General features: G+C 44.9%; 1 protein-coding gene across 7 annotated transcripts in view; it reads right to left on the bottom strand.

Annotated features, from left to right (window-relative positions):
- Positions 1-12,717, bottom strand: part of LOC117204860 (homeobox protein cut) — a 166,178-nt gene extending 153,461 nt beyond the window's left edge. For 3 of the 7 annotated variants that reach the window (XM_033442660.1, XM_033442664.1, XM_033442662.1), the window contains exons 1-2: positions 12,337-12,715; positions 5,354-6,172 (exon numbers count right to left, since the gene is read on the bottom strand). In XM_033442660.1, the coding sequence (XP_033298551.1) occupies positions 5,354-5,461 (108 nt within the window). In that variant the 5' untranslated portion in view covers positions 5,462-6,172; positions 12,337-12,715. Of the gene's footprint in view, positions 1-5,353; positions 6,173-12,336 lie in introns of all 7 variants that reach the window. The other 4 variants (XM_033442663.1, XM_033442666.1, XM_033442665.1 and 1 more) reach the window with 3 other exon arrangements.
- Between the last annotated feature and the right edge of the window lie 2,714 nt (positions 12,718-15,431).

Here is a 15,431-nt window from a genome sequence, read left to right as displayed (position 1 = left end):
GCACGCGGCACGGTGCACCTGCGCTCGATTCTAGTCACCACCTAAGCGGTCGTGTTGCCTGCCGGCAGCTCGTAAAACGGGTGAACCTCGGAGGTCTAGACCAGCCCTGGACTAGACCAACGAGACGACGCATCCGAAATAACCCTCTATATTCTATTTCGAGGCCGACATGCCGCGCGATACAGTTTCTCGTGTCAGTGGAATACGGCAATGATTCCCTCGTTGGCCCGTTTTCATGCTCGCGACAATTGTCCGTCCGCTAAGCTTGACGTTTCTCGCTTCCTAGGCAATCTCTGATCAAAATTTCTTCTTCTTCCAACATTCTGCCATGCCCTTCAAACTTGGCCGTAACAGTGGTAAAAATATTGCTAATTGGTTTTAGATCGAGATACAGGATCGGCGCACACAGCAATCGGTATATATCTTTGGTAAACGATTCGTTTATTTTAACCACCGAAGTAGATCTAAATCTTCCAAAATTTTCTCAAAATTATATAAACGATAATAATCTCCAAAACTTTCGGCGTTCTAATTGCAAAAAAAGCAAAAAGAAAAAGGGAATAATATTGCTAAATCTAGTACACCGTTTCGCTATACTTCATCCAGCGTTTATCGCGTACATTCTATACATTTCGACATTCTTCGATTGATTTAAAATCATCGGATATATACATCTTCGTTACCCCGTAGATCGCGTTTCCCACTTTGCTATATCGAAATTATAAAGTACGATATTGTAATCGCGAAGCAGCGATTCTACCGGAAGCGTCAAACCTATTATCTCTCTGTATTTACACGGAGAAAGTTTTCGCCCTGGATGCATTAACCCGAAAAGAATGGATCTAATAACAAAAGCAGAGCGCGTCTCCGTCGCTAGTGACTTAGCACCCGACAGACGAGTGTCCGCGCGGCTGCTCTTCTCACCGGCATCGGAGCACGCGTGACTCACGTCTCCGCGTCTCGGCAAGTGCCGCCGCCACTCGGGGATCTCGGGAACCGCGTCAGGGATCCCCCTACTCCCATTCGGATCGTTGGCGCTGGTGGGGGTACGGTGAGCATGGGGTGGGGAGCCGGCAGGGGAAGCCGAGTCATGGCAAAACTTTTGTCCATTCACGGTCGACACGCTCCTAATTGGGAGTACGCTTCGTGGTCTCGTTCCACGCGCACGGCCGCTCCGTGGAAACTCTACCGGACGCCGGTTCTGTCTCTCCTCTCCGAATTTTCAGTCGCACGAAACGCGCCTCCGTCCCTTTCGCGAACAACTAATAATTGGCGTAGCAGCGATTTTTCCAAGGCTAGCACCGGCACTGAATCACGCATTCGCCTAACTCCACCACGGGAAGATAACGGGAGAAGTGGAGGAGGAGGGAGGGGGAGGAGGAGGAGAAGGGTTTCGTTAAAAATCGGGAAACGTGCGGCGTGACCTCGCTTTTGGCCGCCCGCGTAAATCAATCCTCGCGAGACGGGCATATTTTTGCCTGACTGACGGACGAGCCAGCAGGAATTTCTTAACGAGCGCGTCGATTCTGGAATCACCGTCGATCGACACTGCTTCGACGCGCGTTTCTAATTTTCCAATTATTCGTCTGTGGCTGATGCGTAGCTACGATCGAGGCAAAACATATGGGAAAGTTTGTACAGGATAGGGTAACGATCGATAGGAGAATCGATTCTCACGAGATTAGATATCAATGTGATGGAGCAATTTTTCTATGCTCTACGCTACGAGTAGAAGTATTTTTTTTTTTTATAAATTACCGTAAGAGATACCGTTCTTCGATCATCTTTCGATGAACACGTATAATGTTATCCGCGGAAAATTGAAATTTTTCATGGTTAATGATACGCATCTAATTGTAGGTTGTAACAGAGAAGTCAGATTTTCCATAATGGACAATAAATTTGTAGAAAATAATGCTTCTTACAGAATCTTGCCTCACCTCGTCTGTTAATAACGTTAGAGTATCGTTAGAGTGTTGCTACAACAATAATTTTACCACCTTTAGCAAACCTCCAAAAATAAACGGTGCAATCTAATTCGAGATTTGATATATTCTAGAAGATCGGAAAGTTAATCTCAACAATATAAACAAATTATGTATTTGTGTTGCGACAAACAGAAACGATGCTTGATCCTTAAAACAACTTTATTAATTCGTCCTATTTCTCGATAGTAAGTCAACATTTCTTCAATCAGCCATTACATATCGACGAAAAATGTTCCGTTTTCACGCAACATCGTCAAATCATGCATATGTCATCGGAGTACGGCTGTCAGCGTTCCAAGAAACCGAAACCGTTGACTGAGTCACCGTTCGCTACTCCACGAAAGAATGTTCGTTTCACCCTGAAAGAATAGCTGGGAAAATCGTGAGATTGCCTGACCACGGTTTAATCACGGTCGACGGTTGAACGACGAGCGGGTTGGCTTTTGGCGTTTTCACTTTCCTCCGAAACGTGTCAGCAGGTTATACCGCTTCATCGATCCTCTCACTACGACCTTTCTGCACCGCGTCTATTGCGATTACGTCCGAGCGAATTAAGTCGGGAAAGGGGACGTGACGACAAGCTTTGCCAATAATTGTCTCCGCGTTTCACAAATATCGACGTGTAAAATTTCCAAGCAGCTGCTAAAAACGTACGACAGAGACGACGGTACGTCGACAAGTTGGAGGAGCACGCGTGCAAACAATGGAAACTGGTGAACGCGACGAGTCTTCCACTTTCCGGGCATTCGAGCCACGTTCCGGCGTCGTTAACCCGCGGCCTAATCAATACACATAATTATGAAACTATGTGGCATTAATAGTGGCGACCCGGTTAGCTTGTAATCTTGTACCGGTACGGGACTAGTTCGCGCGTTATTAAGCGGTCGTATTTTATCGGGAGCATCTAGCCGACCGGCACCAACGCTATGAGAGAAGATCGTCGCCAGTTTACAGTCAACCTCAACCTATAACACACGCGCGACGTATTATTCTTTGTAATTTAGCGTTTTATTCTTCTTTCCGTTGTTGGTAATTTTTCAGAGATAACTGGTAACATCGACGGCTTATCGAGATAGACGTTTTCTGTCGATAGAAGCAATGGCATAGCCACTCGAATATAACGAGAGATACATCAAGTGTATTTTCGAAGAAATTACTTTTCAAGATTTTGAATACCGAACGCGATATTATGTTTAAATTTAGGGAAAGATAAGTTACGCGTAGCGGAGTTTTCCAGGTGAACGTTCCCTAACATGGAACGGGTTAATAAACTGAAATACGAGGAAAACACGTGACGTGTGATTTTCGAAAAGTTTATTTTCCAACAGAGAGATTTTTAACGACCAAGCGAACGTACTTAAACTTGGGAGAAAATAATTTAAATCACGTTTCCAATGTATTTTCACGCGCATATATTAGCCGTGTGTCATCTAAACGTGAAATTTATAATTGACTAATGTAGCTATATAATTCAATTATATTCCAAGATGATTACACGATAATTCATGGGCCTAGGAATTCAAAGATAATTAAGTATGTAGATGATAGGCTTCATGGGCCAGGGAATTCATTAATTCTAAACAGTATTTCCATAATAACGACGAAAAATTCTGAATATGTATATTTTGATTGGTCGTAAGAAGAAGAAGCTTCTGCGTTTCGTATAAAATATTAAGTGTCAGGAAATAGCAGGAGATGTGCAGAGCTGTCAACTTTGTATCGCGTCTCTTCTCGCTGGTTCGTGGTGCAAGGTAAATAAATAACCGCATTTATTCGCGTTACAGGTTCGCGTGAAATAAAGAAATTGATGGCGGAACGAGTTTTGCCATAAGTAGCGCGGCTCGAACACACTTTAAAAAGAAAATCACTGACGATGATAAGCCTCGGTTCGATACAACGGACAGAAAATTTGTATAATTACGCTTCCGTTAATTTCGTAGATTAACCTGCTTCGTGTTCCAAACGTTTAGAAAATATCGTCGGCCTGTCTTGTCCAAGATATGCAAAATCAAGAACAGCTTGTAAAAATGTCTCTCACGTGTCAGTCGATAAACCAGCGGAACTAGGAAATGCTTCTATGTCAGTTCGTTTATGCGGACTATCGTCTCTTTCAAACGACCAACACACCTCTGACAATTGCAATTTTTTTCAAACTTCTTTCAACCAGCTATAACTGACAAACACTTGCATACAACGATCTCTATCGTCGATAGCCGATTTTAAGTCGATTTTAAGACGAAACCAGTATCTTTATGATTACACGGCGAACGTTTATACAGATTCGTATTTTTATGGTCTCAACCAAACGAGACATTTGTTTCACTTGCTCTGGATATTTTCTATAAGATTCTGCTCCTTTGAATTTCTTTCGATTCACGTTCGTTAGAAATGTACGAAATTTAGACGCTTCTGTCACCTTTCGAGATACTCGGATAGGCAAATATTTAATATTATCAACAAATAAATAATTATAATTAATTCTTCGCACAAAGGGTTTGACGAAACTGACCAAGGAAAGTATCATTTTTCCCGAGGCTGAAATTCGTTCGCCGAAAGATTCTCGATGATAGGCTACGACTATAGAAAAAGTACAACGTCCTCCTATGGCGAAAGTGACACTTCTCGATTGCCTACACATAGCAGCACGACCATTTCTTTACATACGCTATGCAGAAAGAAAATGAGGTTGTCAACCACTGTATGTGGGCCACTTTGCCGCAAGTCGGTCAAGCCATCCCCTAAATCGCTGAACTATCCTCGAAACAGCAAGTGCCGGGGAAACTTCGCCACCCTCGCACCCTCGTTGAAACTCGGGGTCGGCCAAGTGGCCGGGAACCTGACCGGCAATTATCAGTGGAAAGACTGACGGCAACGTGATTCGATTTGAAAATTGGACTTGAGAATCTGCACATCACGATCGATCCTTTCTAATCACTAAATACTCCTTTACTAATTTGCTAGTCACTAAAAAATGGTAAATTTCCATGGTTGCTATGGCTGATGGGAATTTCAACTGTCAGCTACACTGTCACCGCACGATTTCTTATCCCGATGACGATAATTGCAAGGTTTGACGTTGCGATCACACACTTGGGCCCCGAGTCACAATCACATTTATGCTTGTCGCGCTCCACCGGGCCCGGAAGCTACAAGTGTCCGCGGTAAACCGGGGACTGTGCAGCTGGAAACGGAGCGTTTCCCTTGGGTGGTTAGAGGCGATCGACTCGAGCGAACACGTTCGAGGGTGCAGAGGGTCGCTGCTGTATAATATCTGTTTCTGACGACACTGACGGTATACACACGCGCGTACCATGATAGGAGAGAGGATCACAGAAAACACGAGATGACGCACGTCGAGCACTTACCTGTTGCCAGAACTGGGCGAGCAGGTATATACGCTCCTTCTTGAACAGCCAGTCCATGGACTGCATGGCCTGAATGTCCAGCGAGTTGGCCTCCGCAGAGGCCTGCATGCTGGCCAGTGCCGGCGTGTTCAGGCTGGCTAGAACGGGCTGCTGGAGCACGGACGCGTTGCTGCTGGCTAGCAGATTCGCGTGGTACACGGACGGTGCATCCTCCGAACCGCCAGTAGCCAGTAGTTGGGCCCCTATCGGCGCTGAAGGCCCCTGGAGGCCCAGTGACGAAGCCACTTTGACGGCTTCGAACTTCTCCGCCGGGCCCAAAACTGTTCCCCTTGGTTTGCCGGCGCCGCCGACGCCTCCTGGGGCGCACGCCTCGGCCGGCGGGCCCGTCGCTACCGTCTCTTCCTGTTCCTTAGTCCCGGACACTGTCCCGGAACACACTGGACCCGTCGCACCACACACTGGCCCCACGGTCACACGAAATCGCACAATGTCCCTTCCGAGTTCACCAAAGTCATCGACGTACGCTCCTGGCTCTCGGCACCAGGTGTTCTTCGAATCTGGATTCAGGCCGGACGTCAGGCTGCCCGTCGTCGTCGTGCTGCTGCTGCTGCTGCTCTTACTACTCGCGGCGGCATCACACCCACACTCGCGCGGAAAAACCGACAAACATATAGGTACACTGCACGCGGTCACACTTCACTGGCTCCGGTTTTTCCCTCGTCTCGCCCTCGTCTCGTCTCGTCACGTCTCTTCTCACGGCTGACTTCAGGAAGAGAGTACGAGACCCGTCCTAGCAGGCTCCTAACCTGAAACTAAGAGCTACCGAACGACCGATGCGATGTCTGGAGGAGGTGCACGGCCGCTAGAGGGGATTGGGCGGAGCACGGACGGCGTGGTGGGGGTCGGCCGGCCCACCGGCTGCCCAATCCCACGCCGCCCGGTTCTCCCACTCTCCTTCGCGGCCCTCGCGTTCAGAGGAGAGCGTGGTCGCGGTGGGGATAAGCTGCGCGGAGAAGGGAGACGCCACGGAAAGGACCGGAGGCTGGCTAGGTGGTCCCTACCAGAGCGGATCTCATATTTTCAGCTCCCCGACCGCCCTTTTCTCCAACCCCTGCCGATCGTCGGTTCCCTTCTTCTTTCCTTCCTCTTTTTCTCCCGACGTCTCCCTCCTCTTTGTATCTATGTTTCTTATTTTCGCCCCCCTCGTCATCCCCCCGCTCTTTCTCCGCACCATCGAAACCCCCCAGTCCCTTGGTCCGCGGTGGTCCCCCTATCCCCTTACCCACCCTCCACACGCCCCATCAACCCACCCGACCGCCCCGCAGACAGTAACCCTTCGATTGCTCGTTGGTGACTGAGCGTTACCTTTGTTGCGAGCGCCGTTACGATTTTCAGACGTTCGGCCACACCAGAACGAGGTGTGATTGAGTTTCGAAGGGGTTACCGATGCGCCAGCACCACCGGGCTTTTTTTCGAAGCGCAGCCCTGCCACCGACACGACGCCCTCCATCTTTTTTTCTTCTTCGACCCCTTCGCCACGGAATACCGCGATCTCCGGCCCTTTGCCCCTTCTGCTTCTCGACTGACTCCATGTCGCAGTCAACTTTCCGATACAAGAGTCGTTCTTCGCCTGAATTTACTAGCTCGAAGCGACCGCTTGCGCTTGAACGTCTCTGCCAGAACGTTTCTTTCCTTTACGATTTGTTTATGGAGAATCTCTTCCGACGAGCGATATCGATCGCAGGCCACGAGGGTACAAGACTAGTTCTTTCCACGATATACATGTCACTTTTTTTCCTTTTCTTTGTCTTTCTATCGTTGCTGGAATTCACGCGTGATAATCGAAAACTATTAGTTGGACGTGGAACTTTCTGAAAATTCAGGGCAATGGTTCAACACGTGTACGGCGAATGCTCGCGGAGATTACGCCACGGCGAAAGGGTCGAACGTTTAAGCCTGTGCTCCCCTCGCGTTTCTGGCGTCGACAACGATTTTCACCGAAAATAAAAGTCGCGGACAACGGAACGCAGGAGAACACGAGGTCGATAGGAACACCGCGAAAGCGTGCGTTATTTGCGTTATTTACGCATTATGATTAGCGAAATGGGAATACACACGACAGCCCAGCTTCTTGCGAGAATTCACTGCCTTTATTTCTAAGATAAAGTATTTTGTAATCGAGTTGAAAATGAAAATTGCGAATTGTTTGAAATTTCTTACATGTGGAATGGTCGAAATTCAGATCGTAATAGTTTCTTACTAACTTTCGGTTACCACAGAATTCCTGGTTTCCGGGAATCTCAACGACGTGCGAGTAACTTTGATTACACTGTGCTCTTGCACCGACTCGTATCTCTGTTGGTATCCTAACGCACTCGATACGACTGTAATTTGGCTATGATACTTTCAGAAAATATACAAAACAATTCCGATGATCTGTGATAAAGATTCTGACGAAGAAGTTGATTCGTCGAGTGGAAAGTACGTGGCCAAGTACGTACGAAACATGTCACGATACGGTACGTATTTTCTAAGACAACTACGAGCAGATTCGAGTCGGTGGCCAATGATTATAGCGACGTTTGAAATTTGTCGTTCAGCAGAGTTAATTAAACTCGACACGAACGAAGGATAACAGTAGATCTAAACTTGAGGCGAGATCAATATTCTCAATACGAAGAAAAACTTGCCTGCAATTAAATTCCTAGATAATTCCAATTACAATTTCGAATCCAACAACGTGTGCTAAGAAATCCTATAACCAAATGAAATCGCGAAGAAGCGATAATGCAGCAACGCTAATGAAAACTTTCGAAAAAACTCCAACCACTTACCCTCTTCCATCAACCACCATTGTGTGTTTCAAACTTGGCAAGTTTCGTCACAACTTTACATCACAATGGTGTCCTCAAGATTTATAAAACACCGAGAATGTACATTCTCAAAAATACTGCAACCATTTTTTAGGGAAAAATAAAATACTCGTTGGAGGAAAAGATGGCAGTTCTGTCGAACGTTGGCGGAAAATCGAAGAATCTGACGGATGAAACGATCGTCGAAGCAACGTCCCCCGATTACCGCAAACCGTGAAAGACGCGCGGCTTCCGGCGAACGCGTTAATCCGCGTTACCGTGTTAAGCACACTTCGTGACAGTCGAGTTAACCGGCGCCGGGTCCTGGATAATGCAACTTTAATTTCCGCGGCGTTCGCCGGTTACACGAGTTAATCATCGCTGGTGGATGATAGTCGCTGTTGACGCGGAAACGAAAACAACTGTAACTCGATTCACGCCACCAACGCCGCTTACTTGTTGCTATGCCTTTCGGCTCATCGATTTCCCGTGTCATGGAATCATCGATGTTTCACGTCCTAGTTTTGTTCGAAAATTGCCCATTTCGGGCGAGGATTTCATCGGGCAGTCTATTCGACGATAAACTCGAGCCGAGGAAGCTTGGCGGAAATAAGAAAACGAGGGGAAAAAATTCAGCCAAGTTGTAGAAAATTCGCTGGTCCAAGAATTGAACGAGAATTGGAATTTTTAGGGAGGAAGAACGATTACGTTTGGTTGGTAAATTTTGATGAAAATTGTTGCCCATTAACGGAGGAAGCGTGTTAATTAATGTGGAGCGAGCGAAATAAACGAGCAAAATTATTGCGTCTGCGAATGATTGACGAAAAGCTGTCCGAAATGAGAACACGCAATACAGAAAAAATGGTTGTTCTTATGCGATAAAAAAGATGTAGATAGCAATCGGTATAATAATCGTTAAATGCGAATTTTTGAACGAATTATCCAAATATGCAAAATACTCTTCACGCAGCAGAACGAAATATAAACGACTCTCGATGGGCAAATTTTGAACCGCTTAACGCAATTTCTCGATATAGAATTTATCGAAATTTTATAAAAACGCTCGTTAGAATGAACATTTCTCAACTTGCTCTTCCATATGTTTCGAAATTGGTAACACGTCGAAATTAACCGCAAGGCAAATTGCAAAGGAATTATAGAAATGACAAAACGTCGAATTTCTCGGATGGAGGAGGCGAAACGGTCGTTGCTCGATCCAGAGATGGCATAGGGAGAAATTTCTGCCGGCGAACGTGTATACGTGCGCCGCGTATTCGACGAGACACAGTCGGCATTCGCGAAACGCGTCGCGAAAAGCCGCCCACGAAAATACTACGCGGCTGTTGACTTGTCACCGCGTGCTTTACGATCACCCGATATAACGCAGGGATTAGTTTGTCAACGCGGACCGGCGTGCGCGTACACGCGCCGCGTGCATCGCCATCACGCGTCTTCGCCGACCGAGCGCAACACATTGTTGCCGCGAATTTCGTAACGATCCCCGCGCCAATGAATCGCGACGTCTTGGAATTGTAAGACGTGGAATTCCACGCGACTCGCCTCCGAGAAACCAGCTCGTCTCTCCCCTCGAAAGTCACCGAAAACCGACGAAAAATCGACGAAGAAATCGCCGATGAGGAATTTCTCTATTCCGCGATAATTCGATAACGGGAAAGAAAACAACGAGATAACAAATATTCGAATTCGAAGAAATACCTCGAAGATATTAACGAAACCGATTGCGAATTATTGCGAAAATTCTTCTCCCCATATGTAACAGTATTTGCTAAAATAATTTCTCTCGTGTGTTCTTTACCTTGTACAAGTACCTAGTGGTAGTCTGAAGGTATCGAGTATAATAATCTCGAATTTTCCTTCTCACTTTTCAATGTCCACCGAAGAGTAAAAGTAAAGAAACATTTTCACAAAACCGCACTAGTATCTTTCATTACGTTCTCCATTACGTACGTTGCACCGAAGAACGTCTTCCATCAAATGGTTCACACACACTGCGCGGGAATACCGCTTTGCTAAGCCTGTTAAGCACTGAATAGTCCCTTACACCCCCTTATCGTCAACCAGCCTAACCAACCTAAACACCTATCACTCACAAAATACTCGAAAACATCATCCACCACTGAAATACGTTGCAGCAAAAGTGGAGCGTAGACGCGCTGTTCGATCAATATCGGGCACATCTATCAGAAAGAAAAAAGAAAGCCAGGGGGGAAAAGATTCGAAGCTGACCATGAGCTGGCCGAAGAAAGGGGTGGTTAGCTGGCGGATGGAAGAAAAAAGAAGCGATGGAAATGGCGAATCTGGATGACTGTCTCGCCGGTGGAATTTCGCTGGTCGCAGCACCTGGACTCGCTTTCTTCTCGCGGTCGCACGCTACTCAATATACTGGTCGACGATAAACGACAGCCCCCGCGGCCCCTCGCGTCGCGACCCCCGTTCGAAAAGCAACGCGACGCTATTCGAGGGCGATTGTAACAATATCTTCAGGCGAGCGAAGGATGCGCACAACACTACTAAGTTCAAGAGCCGCGCTCAGGGACATGGCGCGGATTTTTTTTCGTCGGATAAGACGATCGCTGCACGCGGGGTTGCTGCACGCGAAACGGGGGTTCCGAGCCGAGCTTTTCTGTCCGCAGCGGCAGACTCGAAGAACACGACGATGAGATTTTTCATTGGTGCGCGTAATCTTCGACGATGCACTGGTTTGTTGCGCTGGAGAACACGTTTTAGGGATGTTTTTTTTGTAGAAAAATTGTATTATCTCGGTTTGACGTTTCTAGAAGAAAGCTAATAGTGCAAGGAAACACGGTTTTTGAATTGATTCAAATTTGATCTGTTCTCTTTAATTTTGAGCGTGTCGAACGTTTCGAAGAGGAGAGCGACGTTTTTAGAGAAGTTCGTAGAGGAATTCGTTACTCGAAGAACTGTCAGGAATGTAGAATCACTGAATTTTTGCAGGAAAATTCGGTTACTTTCGACGAATTCGTTAGAGGCGAGAGGTCACTCCGAGGCAAGTTCTTGAGGAAGATTGTTTGCAATTAAACTGACCGAGCATGTGGTGCACTTGGTGAAAAGTATTTTAAAGCAGGAAGTTTCAAAAAATTCGCATGGATGTTACGAGACGTTCTTCGGGAGATTAACGAATTTTCTTCCAACGAAATTTCCAATCACTACCATTGCAAAAAATCAACGACTTGGATTACAGTCTCTTAGAACGCAAGAAATTTTTATTTCCTTTCAGCGACAAGCTGAATCGACGAGAACCGAATCAAATAAAATTGTCCTCCACGAGAACCACAGAAATATTCCCCGGACTAGAGCAGTCCCAAGCGGAAAATTCGTCAAATTTTCTTTCCAGACGAAACATTTCGACGATCAATTCTAAACTGTCACAAGCGTCCCTCTGCAAAAATTTCTCTTCCAAGGAATATTCATTGCAAATTCCTCTGTACCATGTACGAGCTATTCCTTGCACAAAAATGTATTTCAAATAGAAGAGATTCAACGTACAAAATCGTCGCACGAATCACTTCACGAGGACGAATTTTCAAAGGATACCACCGAAGAATACCCGAGAAGAATATCCGAATCGACGAGCGACACGAACGATTCGAAAACAACGATGAGATGAACGACAGTGGTATTTTCAAGTTGATTTGCTGGTTCGCAGTTTCTTAGGACTTAATCAGCTCTGCGGCGTAGCTCGATGCTGGCCAAGAACGCCGGCTAGATTCTAACAGTCAGCTAGGCGCTATCACTCGGTTCTCGGGTTCTCCGCGTTCCTTTTTCTCTCTGTGGAGGCCGAGTTGGTTGACCGGTCGAGATAGAGTCGAGCAAGCGACGATCAGGAATCCGTCCGATGGTCACGTTCGAGCCGGTCGCGTTTCGGCTTTCAGATAATCCGAGGGCACGGCTGCACGTGCGTGCGCGTGAACTGGCTGAAGATGCTGCGAGATCGCGATCAAAGGGCTACCAATTGCATTTCCTTCACGCCAGACACGATAACAACGAATAGAAACGAAAACTAAACATATTCTCGCGATAACGTCGACCTTGCTGCGAAATCGCGATGGGGAACACAGTCACAGCACAATAATTAGCACAAACAATCACCTGTGCACTCGCAGCGGTCCGTTGGTCGTGGCACAATAATCGTCGCATGCGAAACTCGCGATCGCGGCCAGTGAAGGGGTGGGGAGGCTCTCCTAACCCTCGGTTTCCTTAGTCCACGCACCGTACGCGGCTCCAGTGCGTGCACGTAGATCCTACTGGGCCTGTGTTCTGGCCGAGACTAACTCGAACGCTCGGCTCCTGCAGCCCTCGCAGTCATCCCTCCAGCCACGCACTTTTCCACCCCGGCGAAACTATTGTCCGTGGCCGTGTATCCTCTTCGTTCGTTCGTTCATCGAAATCCGTAGTTTTCTCGCGGTGACGGATTGTCGCGTGGAACGAGCGTCCGGTGAGTGCGTTCAATGGCAACGTGTCGCATCGCGATGCGCGAAGGCGAGCGTCTCACGCGGCCGCCAGCCACTTACGGTTGGACAAAAGTTGAGCGGCGCGGCGCCAAGGGACGTCCGCCGCGCAGGCTGTACGGTGGCGCCACGGCGCGGCCGCGCGGTCAAACCAGCCGCAGAAACGCAAGGGTGGCCACCCCCACCACCAGCCGGCACCCCTTCCAGCAACGGCCACGAGGACACGATGCGCTGTATCAGCTATCGGAAGTATCGGTGACTTCAACGGCCTGATCGGAAAGAAGGGTTGCGTTCCGCCTCCCGTTGCCTTCGGATTCCAGCGAACTTTGCGTACCAGCAGGCTCATTCCTGGCAGTGATTTGTTGCTTCTTTTATGCGTATGCACTTTCACACGAATTAGTCGCGTTGCTGTTGCCAGGAAATGAGATATTTTGTGTGGAAGAGCGGATTACGGCGTAGTTGCGAAGGAGTTTGAGGCAAGTGAGACTGATTTTAACGTTTCATTTGTGAGTGTTCTTTCGTTTTTTTCGTACGTATAGTATCGTGTAAGGTGAGTTTTAAAGAAAAATGGTATTTTGTTTGAGGAAGTCGTGAGCTTTGTGAGATTTGTAAGAGCAGTGGTATTTGAGGGAATGTTACTTGCGAAGAGGATTGTTGAAGTTGCGAACGCGTTAAAAATAATTTTACGTTTTGTCTTGGAGATGGAAAGTACTCTGCTGTTATTAAACGACGATCGTGATATTTAAACGTTAATTACGAAAGAGGATTCTTTCGAGGAATTAGTAAAATAACTGCGTATCTAATACAGAAAATATGTAATGATTTATAGCGTGTCATAAATATCGGCAGGTGTTTCGAGTAACAAAACCAAATTTCAACGACGATGGTAATATCTTTTCTTAAGATGTATACGTATGGAGCTAAAATACATCGGAATTTCTGTAACCAAAATAGAAATACGCATATGATCTTTCCAGACGTTTAATACGAAAGTGATCGACTTGAGGTGCTGCGTTTTCTGGGCAATTTGGAAAATGCATTTCCATCGTGCAGTAAATGTATCAAACATTTTTCGGCACAGAACTAAGGTCACGGTTTCCCTACCTTGAATAAGGTTCGTTACGAGGAAAGAAATAAGAAAAAGAGAAGAGCAGCGTGCAATTTTTCACCAGGGAATTGTCTTTCGGTTTGCTCTATCGAAAGGAAAACTTTTTTAGATAACTTGGATAACTCGAAAGGAATTCACGTGGGTCGTCTTTCTTTTATACTTCGTACTTTGTCTTAGAAAATGTTCCTGAATATATTTCTTGCATCGAGTAGTCTCTTCTGGCGGAAAAGTTCACGTGGACTTTCCATTTCGAGAATTAGTTTCGAAAAAGTATCGTTGAAAGAAAATACATTCCAGTTGATCTCTTATCTTGCGCTTTTTATTGACAGATGGAAGTTCGTTCGTCGTAATTTTTTAAAAGAAAGAATTAACATTTGCTATAGAAACCATAGTAGAGATAAGAAATATAAAAACGTTAATAATTTTAAATATAATTATGACAATAATAATATTTGTATGATATTGTAATTTAATTGTTATTAATATATATATATAGTCATTGCCTATCTATACATTGTTTCGAGATCTATACTTTTTAATGAATAATAAATAACGTAATTTTACTTGTAAATTACGTTCTAGAATTGGATTCAGGTTTCGTAACACCAATTTCAGGATTATAGAAATAGTCGTAACAGTAATAACGATGTTAACTGCTATGGTAACAGTAATTATTAATGTCTGTAGATTACACATTGCGAATTATTCATTCATCTATTTGTCTATGAACAGAATGAACTTTTCTACAAGAATTAGAATTAACCTCTGTAATATTTCACGTATAATTATTGCAATTTTTCCGTATATTACATTTGCAGTACGATTAGGGAAGAAATAGGATAGTACATTCCATTAACACAAGAGGGCAAGAATATGGAAATACAGAATAAATTATTTCTGTCCGAATAATATGTAAAGAAATCCATCGTCCATTGTCCAGTTCGTTTTACCTTCACGTGACTGTGTTCGTTTGAAAAAATTTATAATAAGAAATTTTCATTCTACCTAAATAGTTTTCACTATTTGATATAAGTTGAAATGGAATTTATTAATATAAATTTATCGTAGAATTATAATTCTGCTCTCACTATATACAGGATAGATGTAGAATGATTAAAACAATAACTCAATATACATTATAAAAGGTGGTTTATGTTGTCATAAATGACAGGTTAAAAAATGTACAACTCGCTAGACGATATAAAACTGAATCTTTCATTTTCCATTATTACAGATGAACAAACGCTTGAAACTTGTGCAAAATTAAAAAAAAGCATTTAAATCATCAACAACGTATTAATTACGTTCTCTTTCATCACCGTCCAGTTTACGTGGTAATAAACCATAATTTTTATACAGCTTGTCACTTTTTATTCAATTACTATCCTTTCTGCATTAAAACAACAATGTAGGTCCTTTCTCAACAAGAACGCAATTTATCTTTAACCTATTAATCGGATTTTCGATCAAGAGCTTCTATCGATCAGAAAATAAGATTTAAAAATTAATCAATTTCATATAGCTCAGTTTTAATGTTTCCAAATATAAATATAATTCACTTCTATGTGTAAAATGATATAATTCGTTAAAAAAGTATGGGATTCAAAAAGAAAAAAATTTAACATATT

Source organism: Bombus bifarius, unplaced genomic scaffold, assembly GCF_011952205.1.
Source record: "Bombus bifarius isolate JDL3187 unplaced genomic scaffold, Bbif_JDL3187 scf7180000007984, whole genome shotgun sequence".
NCBI lineage: Eukaryota > Metazoa > Arthropoda > Insecta > Hymenoptera > Apidae > Bombus > Bombus bifarius.
Note: the sequence above shows the minus strand (reverse complement) of the source record. Positions and strands in the feature narration are given on the sequence as shown.